Source organism: Cetorhinus maximus, chromosome 12 (assembly GCF_964194155.1).
Source record: "Cetorhinus maximus chromosome 12, sCetMax3.hap1.1, whole genome shotgun sequence".
NCBI classification, from domain to species: domain Eukaryota; kingdom Metazoa; phylum Chordata; class Chondrichthyes; order Lamniformes; family Cetorhinidae; genus Cetorhinus; species Cetorhinus maximus.
In genome coordinates this window covers 58,438,756-58,466,326 of record NC_135890.1, presented here as the reverse complement: position 1 = coordinate 58,466,326, position 27,571 = coordinate 58,438,756, and the positions used below count along the sequence as shown (strand labels likewise).

The following is a 27,571-nucleotide window of genomic DNA, read 5'->3' as shown; positions in this document are numbered from 1 at the left end:
GCACAATATTCAGCACCGTTCGAAACTCTTCAGATACTGAAGGAGTCCATGTCCAAATGCAGTAAGACCTGGACGATATCCAGGATTGGACTGACGAGTGACAAGTAATATTCTTGCCACACAAGTGCCAGGCAATGACCATCTCCAACAAAAGTGGATCTAACCATCGCCCCATGGCATTACCATTGCTGAATCCCCCACTATCAACATTCTGGAGGTTACCACTGACCAGAAACTGAACTGGATCAGCCATATAAATACTGTGGCTACAAGAGCAAGTCAGAGGCTAGGAATCCTGTGGTGAGTAACTCACCTCGTGACTCCCTAAAGTCTGTCCATCATCTACAAGGCACAAGTCAGAAGTTTGATGGAATACTTTCTGCTTGCCTGAATGAGTTTAGCTCCAACAACATTGACCAGAAACACAACTGTACTGTGGCTACAAGAACAGGTCAGAGGCTGGGTATTCTGGTGAGTAACTCACCTCCTGACTTCCTAAAGCATTCTCACACAAAGTTTGATGAAATGCTCTTCCAATTGCCTGGATGAGTGTAGCTGCAACAACACTCAAGAAACAGCACCCAGGACAAAGTAGTTCACTTGATCGGCACCCCATCTGTCACCACTGTAGTTGCAGTGTGTACTACCTACAAGCTGTGCTGCACTACAACTGCAACATCTGGCCGAACCTTCAGCAGCACTCCCAAACCTACTACCTTGACGAACAAGGTGCATGGGAACACCGTAACTGAAAGTTTCCTCCCGAGTCACACAGCATCCTGACTTAGAACTATCACTGCATTGCCAAACTCAGATCTTTCTCCCAAACAGTACTAAGGGAGACAAAAGCAAATTACTGCAGATGCTGGAAATCTGAAACAAAAATAGCTGGAAAAACTCAGCAGGTCTGACAGCATCTGCAGAGAAGAACACAGTTGACATTTTGAGTCCGTATGACTCTTCATCAGAACTAAGGAAATAGAGAAATGGAGAACCAAGGGAGACTCTGCTACTCTGCAGAGTCTTAAGGTGACTCACCACCACCTTCTCAAGGGCAACTAGGAACAGCAAGTAATTTATATAGTGTCATCAAAATAAAATGTCCCAAGGTGCTTCACAAGGGCATTATAAAAGGTAGGTTTTTAAAGGCAGAAAGTGAGGTAGAGAGATGGAAAGGTTCAGGGAGGGAATTCCAGGGCTTAAGACCCCAGCTAGCTGAAGAATCATTACTAACAGTGGAATGATTAAAATTGAAGGTGCTAGATTAGAAGAGTGCAGCTTGTGGCGCTGTCAGCTGACCACGGGTGGCGATATTAGTTGGCCGCGGATGACGCTATCGTGCGGTGCTGTCAACTGGCCGCAGGTGGCGCTGTCGGGCGGCGATTTTAGCTGGCCGCGGATGACGCTATCGTGCGGTGCTGTCAGCTGACCGCAGGTGGCGCTGTCGGACAGTGCTGCCAACTGGTCGCGGGTGGCGCTGTCGGACAGTGCTGCTCACTGGTCGTGGGTGGCGCTGTCGGGCGGTGCTGTCAGCTGACCACGGGAGGCGCTGTCGGGCCGGTGGAGGCCGGTGAGAAATGGCGGACATTCTCCCTGTATTCAAACGGGGCTGGACCCAGTTTTGGAGTCATGGTGGGGTTCGTGGTGCCTTTTGGCAGCTCCTGAGGTGAGAACAGAGGAGGGGAGGGACTGAGTTCGAAGCAGATGAGGTTTGATGCTGTTTCGGGGTTTAGGGCAACGGTGGATAGAGACAAGGTCACCCTGAGGAGGGGGGTGGAGAGGGACAGTGGGACACCCTGAGGAGGGGGTGGAGAGGGACAGTGGGACATCCTGAGGAGGGGGTGGAGAGGGACAGTGGGACATCCTGAGGAGGGGGTGGAGAGGGACAGTGGGACACCCTGAGGAGGGAGTGGAGAGGGACAATGGGACACCCTGAAGAGGGGGTGGAGAGGGACTGTGGGACACCCTGAGGAGGGGGTGGAGAGGGACAGTGGGACATCCTGAGGAGGGGGTGGAGAGGGACAGTGGGACATCCTGAGGAGGGGGTGGAGAGGGACAGTGGGACATCCTGAGGAGGGGGTGGAGAGGGACAGTGGGACACCCTGAGGAGGGAGTGGAGAGGGACAATGGGACACCCTGAAGAGGGGGTGGAGAGGGACAGTGGGACATCCTGAGGAGGGAGTGGAGAGGGACAATGGGACACCCTGAAGAGGGGGTGGAGAGGGACTGTGGGACACCCTGAGGAGGGGGTGGAGAGGGACAGTGGGACACCCTGAGGAGGGGGTGGAGAGGGACAGTGGGACATCCTGAGGAGGGGGTGGAGAGGGACAGTGGGACACCCTGAGGAGGGGGTGGAGAGGGACAGTGGGACACCCTGAGGAGGGGGTGGAGAGGGACAGTGGGACATCCTGAGGAGGGGGTGGAGAGGGACAGTGGGACACCCTGAGGAGGGAGTGGAGAGGGACAATGGGACACCCTGAGGAGGGGGTGGAGAGGGACAGTGGGACACCCTGAGGAGGGGGTGGAGAGGGACAGTGGGACACCCTGAGGAGGGGGTGGAGAGGGACAGTGGGACACCCTGAGGAGGGGGTGGAGAGGGACAGTGGGACACCCTGAGGAGGGGGTGGAGAGGGACAGTGGGACATCCTGAGGAGGGGGTGGAGAGGGACAGTGGGACATCCTGAGGAGGGGGTGGAGAGGGACAGTGGGACACCCTGAGGAGGGGGTGGAGAGGGACAGTGGGACACCCTGAAGAGGGGGTGGAGAGGGACAGTGGGACACCCTGAGGAGGGGGTGGAGAGGGACAGTGGGACATCCTGAGGAGGGGGTGGAGAGGGACAGTGGGACACCCTGAGGAGGGGGTGGAGAGGGACAGTGGGACACCCTGAGGAGGGGGTGGAGAGGGACAGTGGGACACCCTGAGGAGGGGGTGGAGAGGGACAGTGGGACATCCTGAGGAGGGGGTGGAGAGGGACAGTGGGACATCCTGAGGAGGGGGTGGAGAGGGACAGTGGGACACCCTGAGGAGGTGACCGAGATGATGAGGAAGAGACAGATACAGTCAGGAATAGAGTGTGAGACAAAAACAAAAATTGCTGGAAAAACTCAGCAGGTCTGACAGCATCTGTGGAGAGGAAGACAGAGTTAACGTTTCAAGTCTGTATGACTCTTCAGAGCTAAAGGGGAGTAAGAAATGTGGTGAAATATCAGCTGTTTAAGGGAGTGGGACAGGTGAAGCTGGATAGAGGGCCAGTGATAGGTGGAGACAAAGGAGAGATTGCCAAAGATGTCATAGACAAAAGGACAAAAGGGTGTTGATGGTAGTGATATTAGCTAAAGGTTGTGCTAATGGTGATATTAAGGGTAGAAAGCAGGATGAGGAAGTGACAGATGACCCTTGTGGGGAGGGGATCAAAATAGGCTAAAAGATGGGGATAAAACAATATAGAAATAAATTGTAAAAATAATAATGGAAATAGGTGGGAAAAGAAAAATATATATATATATATAATTATTAGAAAAAAGAAGATAAAAAAGGTGTGAGGATGGAGGAGAGACCTTTTCTTTATGACATCTTTGGCAATCTCTCCTTTGCCTCCACCTATCACTGGCCCTCTATCCAGCTTCACCTGTCCCACCCCCCTTAAACAGCTTATATTTCACCACATTTCTATTCCTCTTCAGTTCTGATGAACAGTCATATGGACTCGAAACGTTAACTCTGTCTTCCTCTCCACAGATGCTGTCAGACCTGCTGAGTTTTTTCAGCTATTTTTGTTTTTGTTTCAGATTCCCAGCATCTGCAGTATTTTGCTTTTATTATAATAGAGTGAGAGAGTCAGGGTGGAGAGAAAGAGAACGAGCACTTGAGACAGAGGGAGTAGAAAGGACATCAAACCAATAAACAAGGAGAGGTTTAGATGGAAAGAACAGTAAATATTACTGGCCGTAAGATAAGAGCAGAGATAAAACTCCTAAAAGTGATGAATAGAAATGTTCCAGAAGCACAAAATTGGACAAGTGAAATAGAAGGCATGAAAATTGAGAAAAAGCACACCATCAGAGCAGGATCAGATTGGGTACGGTGTGTGTGATGAAGGGTGAGGGTGTATGATGCAATGAAGTGTATGGGTATCATCGTTTGCGCCTGCTGGCATTGTATGTGTTCGGCGGTGTGAATGGACAATATGGCGAGAAGGCCAAAAATTGGTTTCATGATGTCGTGAAACCAGTTTGCGATCGTCTGCTCAGCCTGTTGATGGTGGGCCGCGGTCTCCACCATCGGATGTTGGGAACCTCATTGTAATACACCTGCATATCATTATAGGGCCAGCCCACTGGACTCATTCTCTGCCCCCCCGCACCCCCCCACCACCAACTGGATTGTCCGTCCACATCGGTGCAGAACGTGTCCTAACAAGCCTGACATGCACAATGTGGATGGGGGTGGGATTTTTGGGAAGTAAGGGAACCTGCATGTTCGCCTGGACGTCCCCCTAAGGAAAAGGGTTGTGGCTGGTAGATCACGGTGTGGAGCCGGAGAGATGGGGGGAAAGGAAATGGGTGACTGGGGCAGGGGAAAAGACGGGAGCTGACGAAAAAGTGACCGTGTTGTCCAAATTGAAAGTGAAACGACAGTCGTGGTGGGTGAGATCAGGTTCTGCATGGGAGTGTGATCATTGGGTGGGCGGAATGCAGGTCAGCTCAGATGGACAACTGAAAGCGAACCCCAGCAGGCAGCATTGAGGTGAGTGTGATACATGAAGGATCCGTGTGTGTGGGACAGTGCTTGCACGAGGCTCTGAGAGGCCCTGCCACACACACACCTCCCCGCCCCCCCCTCCACCCCCCCGGTATCACTCGTTGGCCAGCTGCTCCCTTTGTGGTGACAGAAGACAAGGTTGAGGGGCTCACAGGCAAAGGGGAGTCGGAGGGAGAGCACAGCCTCTGAGATGCCTGAGTGGATGACCCAGGGGAGTCCAGTTGCCGCTCCTCCTGCTTTCGGGTGCAGGGGGCCCAGCCTGACTCCTTGAGGGGAAAGAGCACCTGGAGGGATGTCGAGGTGCCCTGTTTCCCCCTCGCATTGCCAATGCAGGAACTCACCCATGGCTACTGCAATGTTGTGCAGGTCCGCACACATCTCCGTGTTTTGCTGGACGAGGGTCTCCATAGCATCCACATACCTCCAGACACGCACATGTGGGCACCACTTCATCAGAGAGCAGGCGGACGCAGTCCTCCGACTTGCATGCCACTCTGTTAAGGGCTTCCAATAGCTCTGCATGATGCCCCCCCTGCCTTCTGCTGACTCTCCACAGTGAATTGGAAAGCTGAAACCAGAGGCTTGTCATCTGACTCGGACCTCACCAGTTCCTCAGCAGTCCTCCAAGTGCCAGGGAGTTCGGCTGAACCTGCCTCCTGCTGCTGCGGACACGTGTCTGTGCGGTGACCACCAGATTGTGAACCCGAGCCTGCTCTAGATCTATGTCCCACTGAGGTGTGTGTCTCTGGTGGAGGGTATGGGTAAGTGCTGTGTCGGGTCTTCCAGGCTGCTTATTTCCAGCTTTTCAATGGAGGAGGAGTCCACTTGGCTGGAGGTGAGGACCTGGATGGAGCTGAGGGACTGACTGGCCAAGGGTGTCAATCACTTGGCAGAGCTCCCTGTGAGCCAAAGTAGAGATAATTAGTGCATGGCAACAGAATCAAAAGCAGGAGAGAGAGCACTCTCAGTTGCATTGAGAGAGGGATGATGTGGCGCAGGACCCTCACTAGGTGTTCACCGCCGCAGGCACGGTCCACATCCTCGCCAGTCAGCACGATGGCACACTCCTCAAAGTGAACGAGGGCCTAATGTGGGCCACTCAACCCCCTCCCAGTCTGGGACCTGTCCCTACTGTTGTGAGCAGGCGTCTCCTGTATGAAAACAGATGGAAAGAGTATAAGCAGGACACGTGGCACTGAGTGGAATGTTTGTGTGGTGAGTGGAGCCATAGACAGGATGAGGGTGTGAGCTCGAGAGGGTATGAGCCTGATGGAGATGTGTGGGTGTGTAGTGAGAGTTAGTGGCGTTGCCCCTTGAGGTATGAGATCCCTGTGGATGTGTGATGGGTTTGTGAGTGTGTGCGTTGAGGGTGATGAGAAGAGTGACTTACCCTGGTAGAATGGATGAGACCATTCATCCCGTGGCGGCACTGGGTGGTTGTACTCTTTTGCAGGGTATTGGCGCTGACCACCGCTGCCACTGCCTCCCATGCTGGAATGGTGATGCATCTGCCTATCCTGTGGCCAGAGTGGGGGTATAGGACATCACAGCGGGCCTCCATGGCATTCAAAAGGTGCTCAAGGGACGTGTCACTGAAGCCGGGGGCTGCACTGTTTTTGCTTTTGGGGGCCATCCTGTCTTCTGTGCAGCAATCCTGGGCTGGAAGCACTGAGGTGCGCACGTGGCTGCACTTTAAATGTGGTGCCCGGCATGATGAAGTGGCAAGGTGGACGAATGAGAGCCTGCCTGCCATGGAAACTGCATGTTTCCCAGGAATGCATAATTAATGAGATGATAGGACATGCAAAGCTGCCATTGTGGCCGTTGGGTAAAACGTCGTTTTACCTGCCCACTACAGCACTTGGTGCAAATCTGGGACAATTCCACCCTTGTGTGGCATGTCCTGAGAATTTTACCTTCCAAAACTGCAAGACCTAAGAGTCAGTTGAGGCTGAACTATTTTTATTTTAATGTTTAAGAGGTGAAGGATTTTTAGCGTTTTATATTTGCACACATCAAACTGCTAGAAAGTGTATTTAAAGGTTAGAATTTCCTGTCTAGGCGAAAAATCTGGAACTCGCTCCATAACCATTCTGTGGGTGTACCTACACCACAGGGACCACAGCGGGGTTCAAGGAAATGGCTCATCACCGCCTTCTCGAGGGCAGTTAGGGATGGACAATAAATGCTGGCCTTGCCAATGCACTAACTTCCCACGAATAAATAAAAAGACCTCAAGCTATGTGAGGATAAAAAATATTGCACCATTTCTCACTTTCCTTAGTATACAATGCACTCGAATTCCAACTCCCATAATGTGACTAATCAACTCAATTTACTCTTTTCTTTAAAGCTTCTATAGATATTTAAAAAAGAAAAGAGTTAACAAAGTGAGTGTTGGTCCTATAGAAAGTGAGTCTGGGGAATTAATAATGGAAAATAAGGAGATGACAGATGAATTGATCCGGTATTTTAGAAACATAGAAACTAGGAGCAGAAGTAGGCCATTCGGCCCTTCGAGCCTGCTCCGCCATTCATTATGATCATGGCTTTTTGCATCAGTCTTCACTGTACAGGATACAAGTAACATCCCAGAAATAGCTGTAAATCAGGAAATGGAAGGGAGGGTGGAACTCAAGAAAATTACAACCCCCAGGGAAGTGGTACTGAGCAAATTGTAAGAACTGTGGGTTAATAAGTCCTCGGGCCTTGATAGACTTCATCCTAGGGTTTTAAAAGAAGTGGCCAGTGAGATAGTTGATGTTTTAGTTTTAATTTACCAAAATTCCCTGGATTCTGGGAAGGCGCCATTAGATTAGCTATTTTCCAATGAAATTCCTTTATTCCAAAAGGGAGGGAGACAGAAAGCAGGAAACTATAGGCCAGTTAGCTTAACATCTGTCATAGTGAAAATGTTAAAAGCTATTATTAAAGATGTTATAGCAGGGCACGTAGATAAATTCAAGGTAATCAGGCAGAGTCAACATGGTTTTGTGAAAGGGAAATCGTGTTTAACCAATTTATTGGAGTTGAAGAAGTAACAGGTGCTGTGGATAAATGGGAACCGGTGGACGTATTGTACTTAGATTTTCAGAAGCCATTTGATAAGGTGCCTCATCAAAGGTTATAGTGGAAAATAAAAGCTTATGGTGTAGGGGGTAACATATTGACATGGATAGAAGATTAGCAAACTAACAGGAAACCAAGAGTAGCATAAATGGGGCATTTTCTAGTTGGCAGAATGTGGCAAGTGGTGTGCCACAGGGATCATGCTGGGGCCTCAACTCTTGACAGTTTATATAAATGATTTGGATGAAGGGACCGATGGTATTGGTTGCTAAATTTTCTGATGACACAAATTTAGGCAGGAAGGCAAGTTGTGAAAAGGACATAAGGAGGCTACAAAAGAATATAAAACAAAAACTCAGCAGGTCTGACATCATCTGTGGAGAGAGAAGCAGAGTTAAATTTTTGAATCCATATGACTCTTCTTCAGAGCTAAAGAGATAAATTCAAGGTAATCAGACCAAGTCAACATGGTTTTGTGAAAGGGAAATCATGTTTAACCAGTTTATTGGAGTTGAAGAAGTAACAGGTGCTTTAGCTCTGAAGAAGAGTCATACGGACTCGAAACATTAACTCTGTCTCTCCACAGATGCTGTCAGACCTGCTGAGTTTTTCCAGCATTTTCTGTTTCAGATTTCCAACATCCGCAGTATTTTGCTTTAAAAAAGGATATAGATAGATTAGATGAGTGGGAAAAGATCTGGCAAATGGAGTATAATGTGGGAAAATGTGAGGTTGTCCATTTTGGCAGGACAAATAAAAGAGGCATATTATCTATGTGGTAAGAGATTGAAGAGCTCTGAGGTGCAGAGGGATCTGGGTGTCCTAGTGCATGAATCGCAAAGGGTTAGTATGCAGGTACAGTAAGTAATTAGCAAAACTAATAGAATGTTATTGTTTATTGCGAAGGGAATTGAATATAAAAGTGGGGAGATTATACTTCAGTTATACAGGGCGTTGGTGAGACCACATCTGGAGTACTGTGTACAGTACTGGTCTCCTTATTCAAGGAAAGATGTAAATGTGTTAGAAGCAGTTCAGAGAAGGTATACTAGACTAATACTTGGAGTGGGCGGGTTGTCTTATGAGGAAAGGTTGGACAGTTAGAGTTGTATTCACTGGAGTTTTGAAGAATATGAGGTGACTTGATTGAAACAAGATCCTGAGGGAACTTGACAGGGTTAATGTAGAAAGGATGTTTCCTCTTGTGGGAGAACCTAGAATTCGGGGTCACTTTCAAAATGAGGGGTCACTCATTTGGGACAGAGATGAGGAAAAGTTTTTCTCTCAGAGGGTTGTGAGACTTTGGAATTCTCTTGCTCAAAAGGTGGTTGAGGCAGAGTCCTTGAATATCTTTAAAGCAGAGGTAGATAGATCCTTAATAAACAAGAGGGTGAAAGGCTATCAGGGGTAGGCAGGAATGGTTAAAATCATGATCTTATTGAATGGTGGAGCAGGCTCGAGGTGCCGAGTGGGCCTACTCCTCCTCATTCATATGTACGAGCAGCTAGCATCATACACAAGGATTTCAGATTCCATAGGAAAGTAAACTGAATCATAGAATGTAACCCCAAAAAGAAAACAATAGAAGTCCAGAAACCCGAGGTCATGTAAAGGATTTTTAACCTTGAAGCAGTGACCTCAGTCACAGAGTTGTGTTTAATTATTCGCACCATCAGCTCTTTTGGGGTGCTGTCTTTTTTAAGCTATTTGCCAACATTTCAGAGTGCTGTAGATTGGCATGTCTAATTTCAGAACAGTTTGATGAGATGTGGAGTTCCTCGTGTCGTTATGCCAAGATTTCTATTTTAAATACTTGTGTGAATTTTCGTAAATGATTATTTTTCTTAGGCTGAATATTGACACCTGCTTATGCCATCGATGGGCTTTCTCTTTTATAGAACAAGTGATCTAAAAACTGGAACATTTGTTGGTGAAGACAAGTATGGTAACAAATATTATGAAGACAAACGATACTTCTTTGGTAAGCATTGTTTATTGATTGGTAAAGTTGTTGTTTAGTTGTAGTATATACCCTGTTTGTGTCAGTCTTGACTCAATGGTGGCTTTTTTGCTTATGGGTCAGAAGGCTGTAAGTCCCACTCCAGATAATTCAGCCCATAATCCAGGCTGACACTCCAGTGCAGTACTGAGGGTGTTTTGCACTGTCGAGGATGCACTTTTTCAGATCAGATATTAACCCTAGGCTCCATCTTACCTCATAGGTGGACATAAAAACTTTTAGAGCACTATTTCAAAGGGGAAACTGACCAGCAACTCTAAAACAATGTCATTGATGTTTGTGGGGACTGGCTGTCTGTCAATTAACTGCTGTATTTGCCAGCAGTACAACAATGACTGCATTTCATTGCATGTTATATATCGCTGTTGACTTTTTGAGAACATCACAATTAAGAGCAGGAGTAGACCATTTGACCTCTTGAGCCTGTTCTGCCATTTAGTAAGATCATGGTTGATCTCTACCTCAGCTACACCTCAAACACAATCCCTGTATACATTAACAGCTTGAGTATCCAAAAATCTATCAACCTCGGCCTTGAATATACTCCACAATTGAGCGTCTGCAACCCGCTGGGGTAGAGAATTCCAATTCCCTCTGTTTCTTCTCATCTCACTCCTAAATAGCAGACTCTGCCCCTTTCACACTGTTGGGAGGTCACACTGCCCCTTTCACACTGTTGGGAGGTCACAATGCCCCTTTCACACTGTTGGGAGGTCACGCTGACCCTTTCACACTGTTGGGAGGTCACTCTGCCCCTTTCTCACTTTTGGGAGGTCACTCTGCCCTGTCACACTGTTGGGAGGTCACTCTGCCCCTGTCACACTGTTGGGAGGTCACTCTGCCCCTTTCACACTGTTGGGAGGTCACTCTGCCCCTTTCACACTGTTGGGATGTCACTCTGCCCCTTTCACACTGTTGGGAGGTCGCTCTGCCCCTTTCACACTGTTGGGAGGTCACTCTGCCCCTTTCACACTGTTGGGAGGTCACACTGCCCCTTTCACACTGTTGGGAGGTCACTCTGCCCCTTTCACACAGTTGGGAGGTCACTCTGCCCCTTTCACACTTTTAGGAGGTCACACTGCCCCTTTCACACTGTTGGGAGGTCACTCTGCCCCTTTCACACTGTTGGGAGGTCACTCTGCCCCTTTCTCACTCTTGGGAGGTCACTCTGCCCTTTCACACTGCTGGGAGATCACACTGCCCCTTTCACACTGTTGGGAGGTTACTCTGCCCCTTTCACACTATTGTGAGGTCACTCTGCCCCTTTCACATTGTTGGGAGGTCACTCTGCCCTTTTCATACTGCTGGGAGGTCACTCTGCCCCTTTCACACTTTTAGGAGGTCACACTGCCCTTTTCACACTGTTGGGAGGTCACTCTGTCCCTTTCACACTGTTGGGAGGTCACTCTGCCCTTTTCTCACTGTAAAGAGTGGTCACTTTGCCCGATTCACACAGTAATGGTAGGTTACTCTGCCCCTTTCACACTGTTGGGAGGTCACCCTACCCATTTCACACTGCTGGGAGATCACACTGCCACTTTCACACTGTTGGGAAGTCACTCTGCCACTTTCACACTGTTGGGATGTCACTCTGCCCCTTTCACACTGTTGGGAGGTCCCTGCCCCTTTCTCACTGTAAAGAGTGGTCACTCTGCCCCATTCACACTGTAATGGGAGGGTACTCTGCCCCTTTAACACTGTTGGGAGGTCACTCTGCCCCTTTCTCACTGTAAAGAGTGGTCACTCTGCCCCTTTCACACTGTTATGGGAGGGCATTCTGCCCTATTCACACTGTTGGGAGGTCACCCTGCCACTTTCACACTTTTGGGAATTCACTCTGCCCCTTTCACACTGTTGGGAGGTCACTCTGACCCTTTCACACTGTTGGGAGGTCACTCTGCCCCTTTCACACTGTTGGGAGGTCACTCTGCCCCTTTCACACTGTTGGGAATTCACTCTGCCCCTTTCACACTGTTGGGAGGTCACTCTGCGCCTTGCACACTGTTAGAAGGTCACTGCCCCTTTCACACTGTTGGGAGGCCACTGTCCCTTTATCACTGTAAAGAGTGCTCACTCTGCCCCATTCACACTGTAATGGTAGGTTACTCTGCCCCTTTCACACTGTAATGGGAGGGCATTCTGCCCCATTCACACTGTTGTGAGGTCACACTGCCTCTTTCACACTGTAATGAGAGGGCACTCTGCCCGTTTACACTGTTGGGAGGTCACTCTGCCCCTTTCTCACTGTAAAGAGTGGTCACTCTGCCCCTTTCACACTGTAATGAGAGGGCACTCTGCCCCTTTCACACTGTTGGGAGGTCACTCTGCCCCATTCACACTGTTGGGAGATCACCCTGTCCCTTTCGCACTTTTAGGAGGGCACTCTGTCCCTTTCACACTGCTGGAAGATCACACTGCCCCTTTCACACTGTTGGGAGGTTAATCTGCACCTTTCACACTGTTGGGAGGTCACTCTGCCCCTTTCATACTGTTGGGAGGTTACTCTGCCCCTTTCACACTGTTGGGAAGTCATTCTGCCCCATTCACACTGTTGGGAGGTCACTCTGCCCCTTTCACACTGTTGGGAGGTCACTCTGCCCCTTTCACACTGTTGGGAGGTCACTCTGCCCCTTTCACACTGTTGGGAGATCACACTGCCCCTTTCACACTGTTGGGAGGTCACTCTGCCCCTTTCACACTGTTGGGAGGTCACTCTGCCCCTTTCACACTGTTGGGAGGTCACTCTGCCCCTTTCACACTGTTGGGAGGTCACTCTGCCCCTTCCACACTGTTGGGAGGTCACTCTGCCCCTTTCACACTGTTGGGATGTCACTCTGCCCCTTTCACACTGTTGGGAGGTCAGTGCCCCTTTCTCACTGTAACGAGTGGTCACTCTGCCCCATTCACACTGTAATGGTAGGTTACTCTGCCCAGTTCACACTGTAATGGGGAGGGCATTCTGCCCCATTCACACTGTTGAGAGGTCACCCTGCCCCTTTCGCACTTTTGGGAGGGCACTCTGTCCCATTCACACTGTAATGAGAGGGCACTCTGTCCCTTTCAAGCTGTAATGGGAGGGCACTCCACTCTTTCACACTGTAATGGGAGGGCACTCTGCCCCTTTCAAACTATGGTGAGGTCACTTTGCCCCACTCACACTGTAATGGGAGGTCACTTCGCCCCTTTCACAATATAATGGGAGGTCACTCAGTCCCTTCACACTGCAATTGGAGGGCACTCTGCCCCTTTCTCACCGTAATGATAGGTTACTCTGCCCTGCCCCTTTCACACTGTAACGGGAGGGCACTCTGCCCTTTCACACTGTAATGGGAGGGCACTCTGCCCTTTAACACTGTAATGGGAGGGCACTCTGCCCCTTTCACAATATAATGGGAGATCACTCAGTCCCTTCTCACTGCAATTGGAGGGCACTCTGCCCCTTTCTCACTGTAATGAGCGGGCACTCTGCCCTTTAACACTGTAATGGGAGGGCACTCTGCCCCTTTCACACTGTTGGGAGGTCACTGCCCCATTCACACTGTAATGGTAGGTTCCTCTGCCCCTTTTACACTGTAATAGGAGGGCATTGTGCCCCATTCACACTTTTTGGAGGTCACCCTGCCCCTTTCACAATTTTCGGAGGACACTCTGTCCCTTTCGCACTTTTGGGAGGGCACGCTGTCCATTTCAAGCTGTAATGGGAGGGCACTCTGTTCCTTTCAAGCTGTAATGGGAGGACACTCTGCTCTTTCACACTGTAATGGGAGGGCACTGTGCCCTTTCACACTGTAATGGGAGGGCACTCTGCCCCTTTCACACTGTAATGGGACGGCGCACTGCCCTTTCACACTGTAATGGGAGGGCACACTGTAATAGAAAGTCATATTGCCCTTTTCACACTGTAATGGTAGGACACTGTCCGTTTTACACTGTAATGCGAGTTCACTCTGCCCCATTCACACTGTGTAGTGGGAGTTCAATCTGCCCCTTTCACACTGTAATGAGCGGGCACTCTACCCCTTTCACACTGTAATGAGAGGGCACTCTGCCCCTTTCACACTGTAATGAGCGGGCACTCTGCCCCTTTTACACTGTAATGAGCAGGCACTCTACCCCTTTCACACTGTAATGAGCAGGCACTCTACCCCTTTCACACTGTAATGAGCGGGCACTCTACCCCTTTCACACTAATGAGAGGGCACTCTGCCCCTTTCACACTGTAATGGTAGGTTATTCTGCCCCTTTCACACTGTAATGGGAGGGCATTCTATCCCTTTCGCACTTTTGGGAGGTCACACTGCCTCTTTCACACTACTGGGAGATCACACTGCCCCTTTCACATTGTTGGGAGGTCACTCTGCCCCTTTCACACTGTTGTGAAGTCACTCTGCCCCTATCACACTGTTGGGAGGTCACTCTACCCCTTTCTCACTGTAATGAGAGGTCACTCTGCCCCTTTCACACTGTAATGAGAGGTCACTCTGCCCCTTTCACACTGCTGCGAGGTCACTCTGCCCCTTTCACACTGTTGGGAGGTCACTCTGCCCCTTTCACACTGTTGGGAGGTCAGTCTGCCCCTTTTACACTTTTGGGAGGTCACACTGCCCCTTTCACACTGTTGGGAGGTCACTCTGCCCCTTTCACACTGTTGGGAGGTCATTCTGCCCCTTTCACACTGTAATGCAAGTTCACTCTGCCCCGTTCACACTGTGTAGTGGAAGTTCAAGCTGCCCCTTTCACACTGTAATGAGCAGGCACTCTGCCCCTTTCACACTGTAATGAGAGGGCACTCTGCCCCTTTCACACTGTTGGGAGGTCACTCTGCCCCTTTCTCAGTGTAAAGAGTGGTCACTCTGCCTCTTTCACACTGTAATGAGAGGGCACTCTGCCCCTTTCACACTGTAATGGGAGGTCATTCAGCCCCATTCACACTGTTGGGAGGTCACCCTGCCCCTTTCACACTGTTGGGAGGGCATTCTGTCCCTTTCGCACTTTTGGGAGGTCACACTCGCCCTTTCACACTGCTGGGAGATCATACTGCCCCTTTCACACTGTAATGCAAGTTCACTCTGCCCCTTTCACACTGTTGGGAAGTCACTCTGCCCCTTTAACACTGTTGGGAGGTCACTCTGCCCCTTTCACACCGTTGGGAGGTCACTCTGCCCCTTTCTCACTGTAATGAGAGTGCACTCTGGCGCTTTCACACTGTAATGAGTGGTCACTCTGCCCCATTCACACTGTAATGGTAGGTTACTCTGCACCTTTCACACTGTAATGGGAAGGAATTCTGCCCCATTCACACTGTTAGGAGGTCACCCTGCCCTTTCACGCTTTTGGGAGGGCACTCTGTTCCTTTCGCACTGTAATGGGAGGGCACTCTGTTCCTTTCAAGCTGCAATGGGAGGGCACTCTGCCCCTTTCACACTGTAATGGAAGGGTACTCTGTCCTTTCACACTGTAATGGAAGGTGATTCTGCCCTTTCACACTGTAATGGAAGGGCATTCTGCCCTTTCACACTGTAATGAGAGGACACACTGCCCCTTTCACACTGTAATGGGAGGGTACTGTGCCCTTTCACACTGTAATGAGAGGGCACTCTGCCCCTTTCACACTGTAATGGGAGGTCGCTCTGCCCCTTTCAAACTATTGTCAGGTCACTTTGCCCCATTCACAATGTGATGGGAGGTCACTCTGCCCCTTTCAAACTATTGTGAGGTCACTCTGCCCCTTTCACACTGTTGGGAGGTCACACTATCCCCTTCACACTGTAATGGGAGTCACTCTGCACCTTTGAAGCTGTTATGGGAGGGCACACTGTAATGAGAGGGCACTCTGCTGTTCACACTGTAATGGGAGGGCACTCTGCTGTTAATACTGTAATGAGAGGGCACTCTGCCCTTTCACATTGTAATGGGAGGGCACACTGTAATGGGAAGTCACATTGCCCTTTTCACACTGTAATGGTAGGACACTGTCCGTTTCACACTGTAATGGGAGTTCACTCTGCCCCATTCACACTGTGTAGTGGGAGTTCAACCTGCCCCTTTCACACTGTAATGAGCGGGCACTCTGCCCCTTTCACACTATAATGAGAGGGCACTCTGCCCCTTTCACACTGTTGGGAGGTCACTCTGCCCCTTTCTCACTGTAAAGAGTGGTCACTCTGCCCCATTCACATTGTAATGGTAGGTTACCCTGCCCCTTTCACACTGTAATGGGAGGTCATTCTGCCCCATTCACACTGTTGGGAGGTCACCCTGCCCCTTTCACACTGTTGGGAGGCATTCTGTCCCTTTCGCACTTTTGGGAGGTCATACTGCCCCTTTCACACTGCTGGGAGATCAGACTGCCCCTTTCACACTGTTGGGAGGTCACTCTGCCCCTTTCACACTGTTGGGAAGTCACTCTACCCCTTTTACACTTTTGGGAGGTTACTCTCCCCCTTTCAAACTATTGTATGGTCACCCTGCCCCTTTCACACAGTAATGGGAGTTCACTCTGCCCCATTCACACTGTTGGGAGGCCACCCTGCCCCTTTCAAACTATTGGGAGGTCACACTCTTCCCTTCGCACTGTAATGGGAGTCACTCTGCACCTTTGAAGCTGTAATGGGAGGGCACACTATAATGAGAGGGCACTCTGCTGTTCACACTGTAATTGGAGGGTACTCTGCCCTTTCACACAGTAATGGGAGGGCACTCTACCCTTTCACACTGTAATGAGAGGGCACTCTGCCCCTTTCACACTGTAATGGGAGGTCGCACTGCCCCTTTCAAACTATTGTGAGGTCACTTTGCCCCATTCACACTGTGATGGGAGGTCACTTTGCCCCTTTCAAACTATTGTGAGGTCACTTTGCCCCATTCACACTGTTGGGAGGTCACTCTGTCCCTTTCACACTGTAATGGGAGGTCACCCTGCCGCTTTCCGACTGTTGGAAGGTTACTTTGCCCCTTTTATACTGTAATGGGAGGTCAAGCTGCCCGATTCACACTGTAATGGGAGGTTACTCTCCCCCTTTCAAACTATTGTATGGTCACCCTGCCCCTTTCACACTGTAATGGGAGTTCACTCTGCCCCATTCACACCGTTAGGAGGCCACCCTGCCCCTTTCAAACTATTGGGAGGTCACACTGTCCCCTTCGCACTGTAATGGGAGTCACTCTGCACCTTTGAAGCTGTTATGGGAGGGCACACTGTAATGAGAGGGCACTCTGCTGTTCACACTGTAATGGGAGGGCACTCTGCTGTTCACACTGTAATGGGAGGGTGCTCTGACCTTTCACACTGTAATGGGAGGGCACACTGTAATGGCAAGTCACATTGCCCTTTTCACACTGTAAGGGTAGGACACTATCCGTTTCACACTGTAATGGGAGTTCACTCTGCCCCATTCACACTGTGTAGTGGGGGTTCAATCTGCCCCTTTCACACTGTAATGAGCGGGCACTCTGCCCCTTTCACACTGTAATGAGAGGGCACTCTGCCCCTTTCACACTGTAATGGGAGGTCTTTCTGCCCCATTCACACTTTTGGGAGGTCACCCTGCCCCTTTCACACTGTTGGGAGGGCATTCTGTCCCTAGCGCACTTTTGGGAGGTCACACTGCCCCTTTCACACTGCTGGGAGATCAGACTGCCCCTTTCACACTGTTGGGAGGTTACTCTCCCCCTTTCAAACTATTGTATGGTCACCCTGCCCCTTTCACACAGTAATGGGAGTTCACTCTGCCCCATTCACACCATTGGGAGGCCACCCTGCCCCTTTCAAACTATTGGGAGGTCACACTGTCCCCTTCGCACTGTAATGGGAGTCACTCTGCACCTTTGAAGCTGTTATGGGAGGGCACACTGTAATGAGAGGGCACTCTGCTGTTCACACTGTAATGCGAGGGCACTCTGCCCATTTCACACTGTAATGGGAGGTCGCACTGCCCCTTTCAAACTATTGTGAGGTCACTTTGCCCCATTCACACTGTGATGGGAGGTCACTTTGCCCCTTTCAAACTATTGTGAGGTCACTTTGCCCCATTCACACTGTTGGGAGGTCACTCTGTCCCTTTCACATTGTAATGGGAGGTCACACTGTAATGGGAAGTCACATTGCCCTTTTCACACTGTAACGGTAGGACACTATCCGTTTCACACTGTAATGGGAGTTCACTCTGCCCCATTCACACCGTTAGGAGGCCACCCTGCCCCTTTCAAACTATTGGGAGGTCACACTGTCCCCTTCGCACTGTAATGGGAGTCACTCTGCACCTTTGAAGCTGTTATGGGAGGGCACACTGTAATGAGAGGGCACTCTGCTGTTCACACTGTAATGGGAGGGCACTCTGCTGTTCACACTGTAATGGGAGGGTGCTCTGACCTTTCACACTGTAATGGGAGGGCACACTCTAATGGGAAGTCACATTGCCCTTTTCACACTGTAATGGTAGGACACTGTCCATTTCACACTGTAATGGGAGTTCACTCTGCCCCATTCACACTGTGTAGTGGGAGTTCAATCTGCCCCTTTCACACTGTAATGAGAGGGCACTCTGCCCCTTTCACACTGTTGGGAGGTCACTCTGCCCCTTTCTCACTGTAAAGAGTGGTCACTCTGCCCCTTTCACACTGTAATGGTAGGTTACTCTGCCCCTTTCACACTGTAATGGGAGGTCTTTCTGCCCCATTCACACTGTTGGGAGGTCACCCTGCCCCTTTCACACTGTTGGGTGGGCATTCTGTCCCTAGTGCACTTTTGGGAGGTCACCCTGCCCCTTTCACACTGCTGGGAGATCAGACTGCCCCTTTCACACTGTTGGGAGGTCACTCTCCCCCTTTCAAACTATTGTATGGTCACCCTGCCCCTTTCACACAGTAATGGGAGTTCACTCTGCCCCATTCACACCATTGGGAGGCCACCCTGCCCCTTTCAAACTATTGGGAGGTCACACTGTCCCCTTCGCACTGTAATGGGAGTCACTCTGCACCTTTGAAGCTGTTATGGGAGGGCACACTGTAATGAGAGGGCACTCTGCTGTTCACACTGTAATGTGAGGGCACTCTGCCCTTTCACACAGTAATGGGAGGGCACTCTGCTGTTAATACAGTAATGGGAGGGCACTCTGCCCTTTCACACTGTAATGGGAGGGCACTCTACCCTTTGCAACTGTAATGAGAGGGCACTATGCCCCTTTCACACTGTAATGGGTGCTCACTCTGCCCCTTTCACACTGTTGGGAGGTCACTCTGCCCCTTTCACACTGTATTGAGAGGGCACTCCGCCCATTTCACACTGTTGGGAGGGCACTCTGCCCGTTTCACACTGTAATGGGTGCTCACTCTGCCCCATTCACACTGTAATGGTAGGTTACTCTGCCCTTTTCACACTGTAATAGGAGGGCATTCTGCCCCATTCACACTGTTGGGAGGTCACCCTGCCCCTTTCACAATTTTCGGAGGACACTCTGTCCCTTTCGCACTTTTGGGAGGTCACCCCGCCCCTTTCACACTTTTGGGAGGGCACTCTGTTCCTTTCGCACTGTAATGAGAGGACACTCTGTTCCTTTCAAGCTGTAAGGGGAGGGCACTCCGCTCTTTCACACTGTAATCGGAGGGCACTGTGCCCTTTCACACTGTAATGAGAGGGCACTCTGCCCCTTTCACACTGTAATGGAAGGGAACTCTGCCCTTTCACACTGTAATGGAAGGGCACTCTGCCCTTTCACACTGTAATGGAAGGGCACTCTGCCCTTTCACACTGTAATGGGAGGGCACTCTGCCCTTTCACACTGTAATGGGAGGGCACTCTGCCCTTTCACACTGTAATGGGAGGGCACTCTGCCCTTTCACACTGTAATGAGAGGGCACTCTGCCCCTTTCACACTGTGAAGGGAGGTCACTTTGCCCGTTTCAAACTATTGTGATGTCACTTTGCCCCATTCACACTGTTGGAACGTCACTCTGTCCCTTTCGCACTATAATGGGAGGGCACTCTGCCCTTTCACACTGTAATGGGAGGTCACCCTGCCGCTTTCCGACTGTTGGAAGGTTACTTTGCCCCTTTTACACTGTAATGGGAGGTCACTCGACCCCTTTCAAGCTATTATGGGAGGGCGCTCCGCTCTTTTACACTGTAATGGGAGGGCACTCTGCCTTTCACATTGTAATGGGAGGGTACTCTGCCCCTTTCGCACTGTAATGGGAGGGTACTCTGCCCCTTTCGCACTGTAATGGGAGGGCACTCTGCCCCTTTCGCACTGTAATGGGAGGGCACTCTGCCCTTTCACACTGTACTGGGAGGGCACCCTGCCCTTTCACACTGTAATGGGAAGTTACATTGCCACTTCCACACTGTAATGGGAGATCACCCTGCCCCTTTCACATTGTTGGGAGGTCACACTGCCCCCTTCGCACTGTAATGGGAGGTCACACTGCCCCCTCTGCACTGTAATGGGAGGTCACATTGTCCCCTTTGCAATGTAATGGGAGGGCACTGTGCCCCTTTCACACTGTAATGAGAGGGCACTCTGCTGTTCACACTGTAATGGGAGGGCACTCTGCCCTTTTCACACTGTAATGGGAAGTCACATTTCCCTTTTAACGCTGTAATGGTAGGATACTGTCCTTTTCACAATAATGGAAGGGCACTCTGCCCTTTCATACTGTAGTGGGAGGTCACTCTGCACCTTTCAAGCAGTTATGGGAGGGCATTCCGCCTTTTCACATTGTAATGAGAGGGCACTCTGCTGTTTACACTGTAATGGGAGAACACTCTGCCCTTTCACACTGTAATGGGAAGTCACATTGCCCTTTTCCCACTGTAATGGTTGGACATTGTCCTTTTCACACTGTAATGAGAGGTAACTCTACCCTTTCACATTGTAAAGGAGGACACTCTGCCCCTTTCGCACTGTAATGGGAGGTCACTCTGCCCTTTCACTCTAATTAACTTGCCCAGTTAAAATGACCCCCTACCCCATTTAGCTTGCTGATAATTTCATCTTCATTTTTCACCCCTTTTTGCAACGTCCCTGCTGTATCTTCCCTCTAGAATCACATTTTTCACCCCTTGTGTTGTAACATGCCATCTTCAGTCAATGAGTCAATCTGTTTTTTCACTTATTTAACCTTTAATGTGCTGAACCTCTGGGACATGTGGCATTGGTGTGATATAATCAGTGCTTTCCAAGCTCTGTAATCATTACAGTTGAGCTGTGAAGGAAAGACCTGCACATTTGGTTGAATCATTACATCCAGGGATCATGGAGAAGGTCAGTTAGTTTGTATGTGGCATTTTGTTGATCATACTCAATGGTTTCAATTTCTAGGTCGACATAGATGGGTTCAATATACCAAGGAGATGAATGGGAAGAAAACATTTTGGGAAGTAGATGGGAGCATGGTCCCTCCGGAATGGTAAGCCTCAGCCATATTTAATACTTGTTTTTGCAGTTGTGGGAATGCCTACTTCACAGTACTCCACTTTGTTAACTAACATTGTGCTGGCTTGGCTGAATGATTCACTCTCATCGCATGCACACTGTAACTCTTGTAGAGTTAAAACAATTAACTAAATTAACAAAAACAAGGGATAAATCAAGCACAGCCCCTAAGTCAGGTCAGCTGTAAAGCATGCACACTGTATATGCAGTGGGTAAGCAACTGAATAACTGTGGTCCAAACAGTGTATACCAGTAGTGAAGCTTGTTTGAAGCATTACTTTAATAGCTGCTACTCATGAGCTGCTTTGCATTCAGACATTTGCTCAACAGGGTTGCTAACTGTCCAGGATTGCCTTGGAGTCTCCAAGAGTTAAAGATTCATCTCTGGGAGACTGCTCTGAGTAACCCAGGAGAAAAATCATAACAGCATTTAAAGTTTAAAAAAAAAGTTCTTTGAATGCTTTTTCTATTAGTTACAAAAATTTTGGAGGTGGATGAAAGAGCTGTTTGACTGGCAGTAAAGAATCATCCAATCGGATAATAGAGCTCATTCACTTTCTAATTGGCCGGGAGGGTGCACTGCAAATATGAACAAGTTGGGTAACCCATGGCAAGAGTGTGGGGGCAGGGTGGTTGGAGTCAAAAGGGCATCTGGTGACCTCCAGGAGTGTGGCCAACCAGAGCTGGCAACCCTAATGCTCAGTCCATAGTCGAGGTCAAGTATGTGAGGGAGGAAGACATTTCTTGAAAGTGTCCCAGTAGAGGTGAGCCTTGTCCTTCAGCTGTTTATAATGCACACAGCTCAGTGCTGCATGTGAATATATTTTACAATGCAAATTGCCACATGATGTGAGTGCACAACCAAATTCCATTCCAGTCCACAGATTCAAGAAAGTTATAGCATAGCAGACCACTTGACACATTGCACTTGTGCTACCTCAACTGAAACTGCCTACTGAGATCCTTCTTTCATCCCCCCACCGATCTTTTGTACTCTTTTGTAAGTATTTCTCCATCCCATTCTTTTTTAAATACTGTTAATTGCCTCTGCACCCCCTGGTGGTAAAGCATCCCATCTCCTAAAAACCTCCTTGTGAGAAAAGACCTCTTCTAATTTCCCCCATTCTCTTCTAATGAATCTGAGCCTGTAACTCCTTCTGACCCATTCAAATGTCATGGAAACTAGCCTTCATTTTGAGAAGCCCCATGAGCTCCCTGACCACCTCTACACTATTGAAAAAGCATCAATTCTTTTCAGCCTTTCTTCATAACTGTAGTCTGTCATTTCTGGTATTCTGGTGAACCTTGATGTGCTTGTTCCAAGGATGTACAAACTGTACATGATATTCCAGTTGTGGCTTAACCGATGTTTTGCACAATTTCCAACATCACTTCTTAATGTCCCTAACCCTGAATGCTTTGTTTTTATAGGCTTACCTGCCAGCTTTCAGTGACCTTTGTACCTACACCCCGGGATTCCCTGTTGAGAATCTGGCTGTATAGCTTCCTTTTTTTTTGGTCTCTCTTTACCAAAATGAGCTATTTCACATTTGCCTGTATTGCTTTGGATGTCACTGTGAAACATATCTCATTTATTAACTGATGTTTCGCACTTCTTCACTTTGCATACCTGTGCTGTCCTGCTATATTGCTGTTTGAACTAATTTGCCCTGCTCCGATCAACAACCTTCCATGATGGTGGAGGCACCTGGAAAGCTTTGCACATAAGATATAGGAGCAGGAGTAGGCCACATGCCCCCTTGAGCTTCCTCTGCCATTCAGTAGGATCCACAGCTCATTTTCTGCTTCAACTCCACCTTCCCACGCTATCCCCATATCCCTTAGTATTCAAAAATCTAATTGTTGTGGTGCCTTCTAAGAATCGACCACAGGAGACTCAGATACAGGTTAATGATAGTTTTATTCAAGCGAAAGCAGGGAGAATCTGCCTTAGACTAGCTAAAACAGAACTCTACCGATTACAGGAAAACTATCTTTTTTATATACATCTAGTCACGTACATATTGCATTATTCAAATTCTAATCTAGTCAGTACATAATCACATAATAAGGAAATGTATCCAGTCCCTGGCACTATTTGTCTTTACCCTTATCTGTTTATCCTCATTCTCCCTTCTGTCTCCGAACCAGTTAATCCCTTATGATCCCCGAGGTCTTTCTGGAGAGTTCTGCTGAACTTTTGTTTTGCTAAAAATATAGAAATCCCTGTTTAATTCTTACACTAATAATTTCAGTTTTGCATGTATACATTTCATAATTACACTTTGTATCTGTATGAGCACATGTAAATATTTTTACACTTTTCACTGTTAGGCCTGTATGAGTATCGTCATTTGTTGTAACCTGGGATGCATGAAATGGTGATGAAGCAGATTCAATAGTCGTTCTTTTAACGAACCAGCACAAGAATGGGATGAATGGCCTCCTATGCTGTGTTATTCTATGATGTTTCTCTTTTCAGCTGTAATGTTGCTGAAGCTTTCCATCTTTCACTCATCAGGATAAACACAAGAATACCAAATTTCAAACCATCACAATTTATATTACAGGAGAAAAGGAAGGAGCACCAGTCCTAAATAGCCAACCCCTTATCCTGAGACTGTGCCCCTGTGTTTTAGATTTCCCAGCCAGGAACAACCCTTCAGTGTCTACCCTGTCAAGCCCCTTCAGAATCTTGTAGGTTTCAATGAGATCACTTCTCATTCTTCTAAATTCCAGAGAATATAGACCCAATTTACTCAGCCTCTCATCATAGGACAATCCTCTCTTCCTCGGGACCAATCTAGTGAACCTTCACTGTACTGACTCCAGGGTACGTACTTTTTTTATTAGTGTGGAAACCAAAGCTGTGCACTTGTGCTCTAAATGTGGTCTCACCAAAGGCCTCTACAATTCTAACACGACCTCCTTATCTACCCTTCTACTCCAATCCCCTTGCAGTAAAGGTCAACATGCCATTTGCCTTCCTGATTGCTTGTTGTACCTGCTAGCATGCATTGTTAGCATACATTGTGTTCCTTGTTACAAGTACATCCAAGTCTCTGAATATCAACATTTTACATATCAACATTGTTTAAAAAAATATTCTGCCTTTCTATTCTTACGACCAAAGTGAATAACGTCACACTTCCCCATGTTATACTCTATTTGCCACCTTGTTGCCCACTCATTTATCCTGTCTATATTTCTTAGCAGCCTCTTTGTGTTCCCCTCAGAGTTTGCATTTCCATCTGGCTTTGTATCATCAGCAAACTTAGATACATTACTCTCTGTCTCTTTGTCTAAGTCATGAATATAGATTGTAAATAGCTGAGGCCCCAGCACTGATCCTTGAGGTACTTCAGTAGTCATAGCCTGCCAGCGTGAATATACCTCGTTTATCCCTACTCCGTGCTTCCTGTCTGTTAACCAATCCTCCATCGATGCTAATGTATTATCTCCAAATCTATAACGCCTTATCTTGTTTATTAACCTTTGTGTGGCACGTTATCAAATGGCTTTTGGAAATCCAAGTGTACTACAGCTACTGGTTTCTCTTTATCTTCCCTACTTGTTACACCCTCAAAAACCTCTTAATAGATTTGTCAAACCTTTCATAAAATCATGTTGACTTTTTGTGATCATATTGTGATTTTCTAAATGCATTGTTAAGACGTCCTTAATAATAAGTTCAAACATTTTCCCAACTGATGTCAGGCTAACTGGCTTGTAGTTCTCTGCATTCTCTCTCTCTCTCCTTTCTTGAATAATGGTGTTACATTTGCTAACTTGCAATCTGCTGGGACCATTCTAGAATCCAGGGCAGCTCCACACTCTCTGATGAGCCGTGCCCAAGCTTAGGAACAATTTACTGTTGTTGGGTTGGATCATTTATTTTACCTTCATAAGGTGTTGGTGATACATCACGAGGTGGGTGCATTCACATTTCCTCATCTGTTAGTTAGTGCTTTCGTTTTGTGGGTTGGGGGTCTTCTGCAGAATGGGGTTGTTGATTGCTTGGTCTTTTCTCCATGTGGAAACCACACAAGAAGCCTATCTAGGCACAGCTGGGCACCACTTGGTGTTTTTGAAGCTTCTGCTATGGTCATTTTGGTTTTTTTTATACTCCCTGTCTATCTTAGGCACCGCTGGCTTCATTGCAGTACCGAGAATCCCCCCAGCACACACCCTCCAGTCGACCGGAAGTTTATCTGGAAGACTCATCAATTTAACATGAGTGGTACACCGGGACAGTACGTACCTTACTCAACTACCCGCAAGAAGGTTCAAGAGTGGGTCCCAGCACAAACCAGCGGCAAATGAACAGACACTGGAAATTTATTGTAAATCATACTTTCCATTTCAACTTTCTCTATGTGGACAGCTAGCACCAATAAAATTGTAATGTGCACATTTTCCTTGGTATTGTGTCTGTCATTTTACATATTGGCATACATCTGTCTTCAGTAGATTTTGTTTTTAAAATTGTGCGTGATTATACAGTCAGAACAAGGTAAGATTATTGTCTATTGTATTTAAAAAACACAATTGTTCCTAAATGATGGAGGTTTACAGCACAGGACCTTTCACCTCAAGATGTCCCAAAGTGTTTCACAACTAGTTAAGTACTTTTTAAGTGTAGTCACTGTTCAAATATAGGAATTTAGGCAACCAATATGTGCACAGCAAGCTCCCAAAAGCAGCAATGTGATAACAACCAGATAATCTGTTTCAGTGATTGAGGGATAAATATTGGCTAGGACACCAGGGACCACTCCCCCATTCTTTGAGTATTGCTGTGGGATCTTTTTTGTCCACCTGAGGGCAGACAGGACTTCAGTTTAATGTCCCATCTGAAAGAAGGCAGCTACAACAATGCAGCTCTGGATTCTGTGCTGATTTCTGGAGGGGCGCTTCAACCCAAATTCTTTTGGCTCTGGGAGTGCTACCCACCCAACCATGGCTGACACCAAGTTCTCAAACCTCTAATCCACCTTGGGGAAATTACACATGCTTCAAACAAACCTCTCGGTGTTGGGGGTGAAAGTACGGAGGAATATTTCATGGTGACAAAAGGAACTGGCAACAGCTGTGGCCTGCTTTTCCTGGAGGGGTTGTGGGGACAATGTGGCCCTCAGCAGCTCCCCTCTAACCCCCTCCCCTCATCATTATTCCTTCCCTATCTCCTCCACTGAATTTTGTTCCTGACCCCTTCTCAATGCCCCCTTATTCCCTTCACCAGTCTACACTCCTCCTTCAACTGCCTGCACAAACCCCTCTATCCTCTACTTCCTCTCACTCTGCTGTCACTGATCCTTAATCCCCAATCCAGCACCACTTGCCTCCCACAAAGAGAGGTGGCCTCACGCTTACCCTATTTCCCATCTTAATCTCATCAGTTTTCTTCACAAAGGTTTTCTCTGTTGTCGTCTTTCTGTCTTTTCATTTGCTAGTATGTAGGTGATGCAGACAAGGCTGTGTCTAGTGCCTGCTCCAGTTTGGATTGCTGCTCGCACAAGCTGCGGGGCAATGACAATGAAGATGGTGAGGAGCAACCTACAACCAATGGTGCACAGGACAAGATAACATGAAACAGAACCAGCAGCCAGACAAACAAGCTCACAACGTGAGCTTTCAAGGCATAGATGTTGACACGCCAAAGAAAGACACTTCATTCCTTTCCTTCCTCAAACATTAGTCACTGTCAGCCACTTCTGCCGATTTATTTCTCCAATAAGTTGCAAACTTAGACTGACATGCATGTTGAACCCTGTGGGGAAGCTGTCTCTCCTTTGCAGAACAATATGAGTGTTAGTTGTGACTCAGTTGGGAACACCCTTGCCCCTGAGTCTTGAGGTTCTGTGTTCAAGTCTGTCTCCAGAACTTGAACACAAAAATCAACACCAACACTCCAGTGCAGTACTGAGGGAGTGCCGCACTATTGGAGATGTCATCTTTCAGATGAGTCATTAAATCGAGCTGCCATCTGCCTGCTCAGATGGTTGTAAAAGATCCCATGTCACTGTTTCAAAAAGACCTGGGGAGCTTTCCCCGGTAACCTGGCCAATATTTATCCCTCCGTCAACATCACAGAAACGGATTATCTGATCATATCACATTGTGAGAGTTTGCTGAGAGCAATGTGGCTGCCCTCTTTCCTGCATTACAACAGTGGAAAAAGTACTTAATTGGCTGTAAAGCATTTTGAGATGTCTGGTGGTCATGAAAAGCGCTACATAAGTGCAAATCCTTTTTACTTATTTTTTCAAAAGGTACCAAAAAATCGTT

General features: G+C 48.2%; 1 protein-coding gene across 1 annotated transcript; it reads left to right on the top strand.

The window, feature by feature from the left end:
• The first annotated feature begins 1,496 nt into the window (after positions 1-1,496).
• ndufa12 (NADH:ubiquinone oxidoreductase subunit A12) lies at positions 1,497-25,699 on the top strand. The gene is made up of 4 exons (XM_078553687.1): positions 1,497-1,666; positions 9,730-9,812; positions 21,170-21,257; positions 25,426-25,699. Exons 1-4 carry the CDS (start codon positions 1,578-1,580, stop codon positions 25,604-25,606), a joined length of 441 nt encoding a protein of 146 aa, XP_078409813.1. The 5' UTR covers positions 1,497-1,577; the 3' UTR covers positions 25,607-25,699.
• The last annotated feature ends 1,872 nt before the right edge of the window (positions 25,700-27,571 follow it).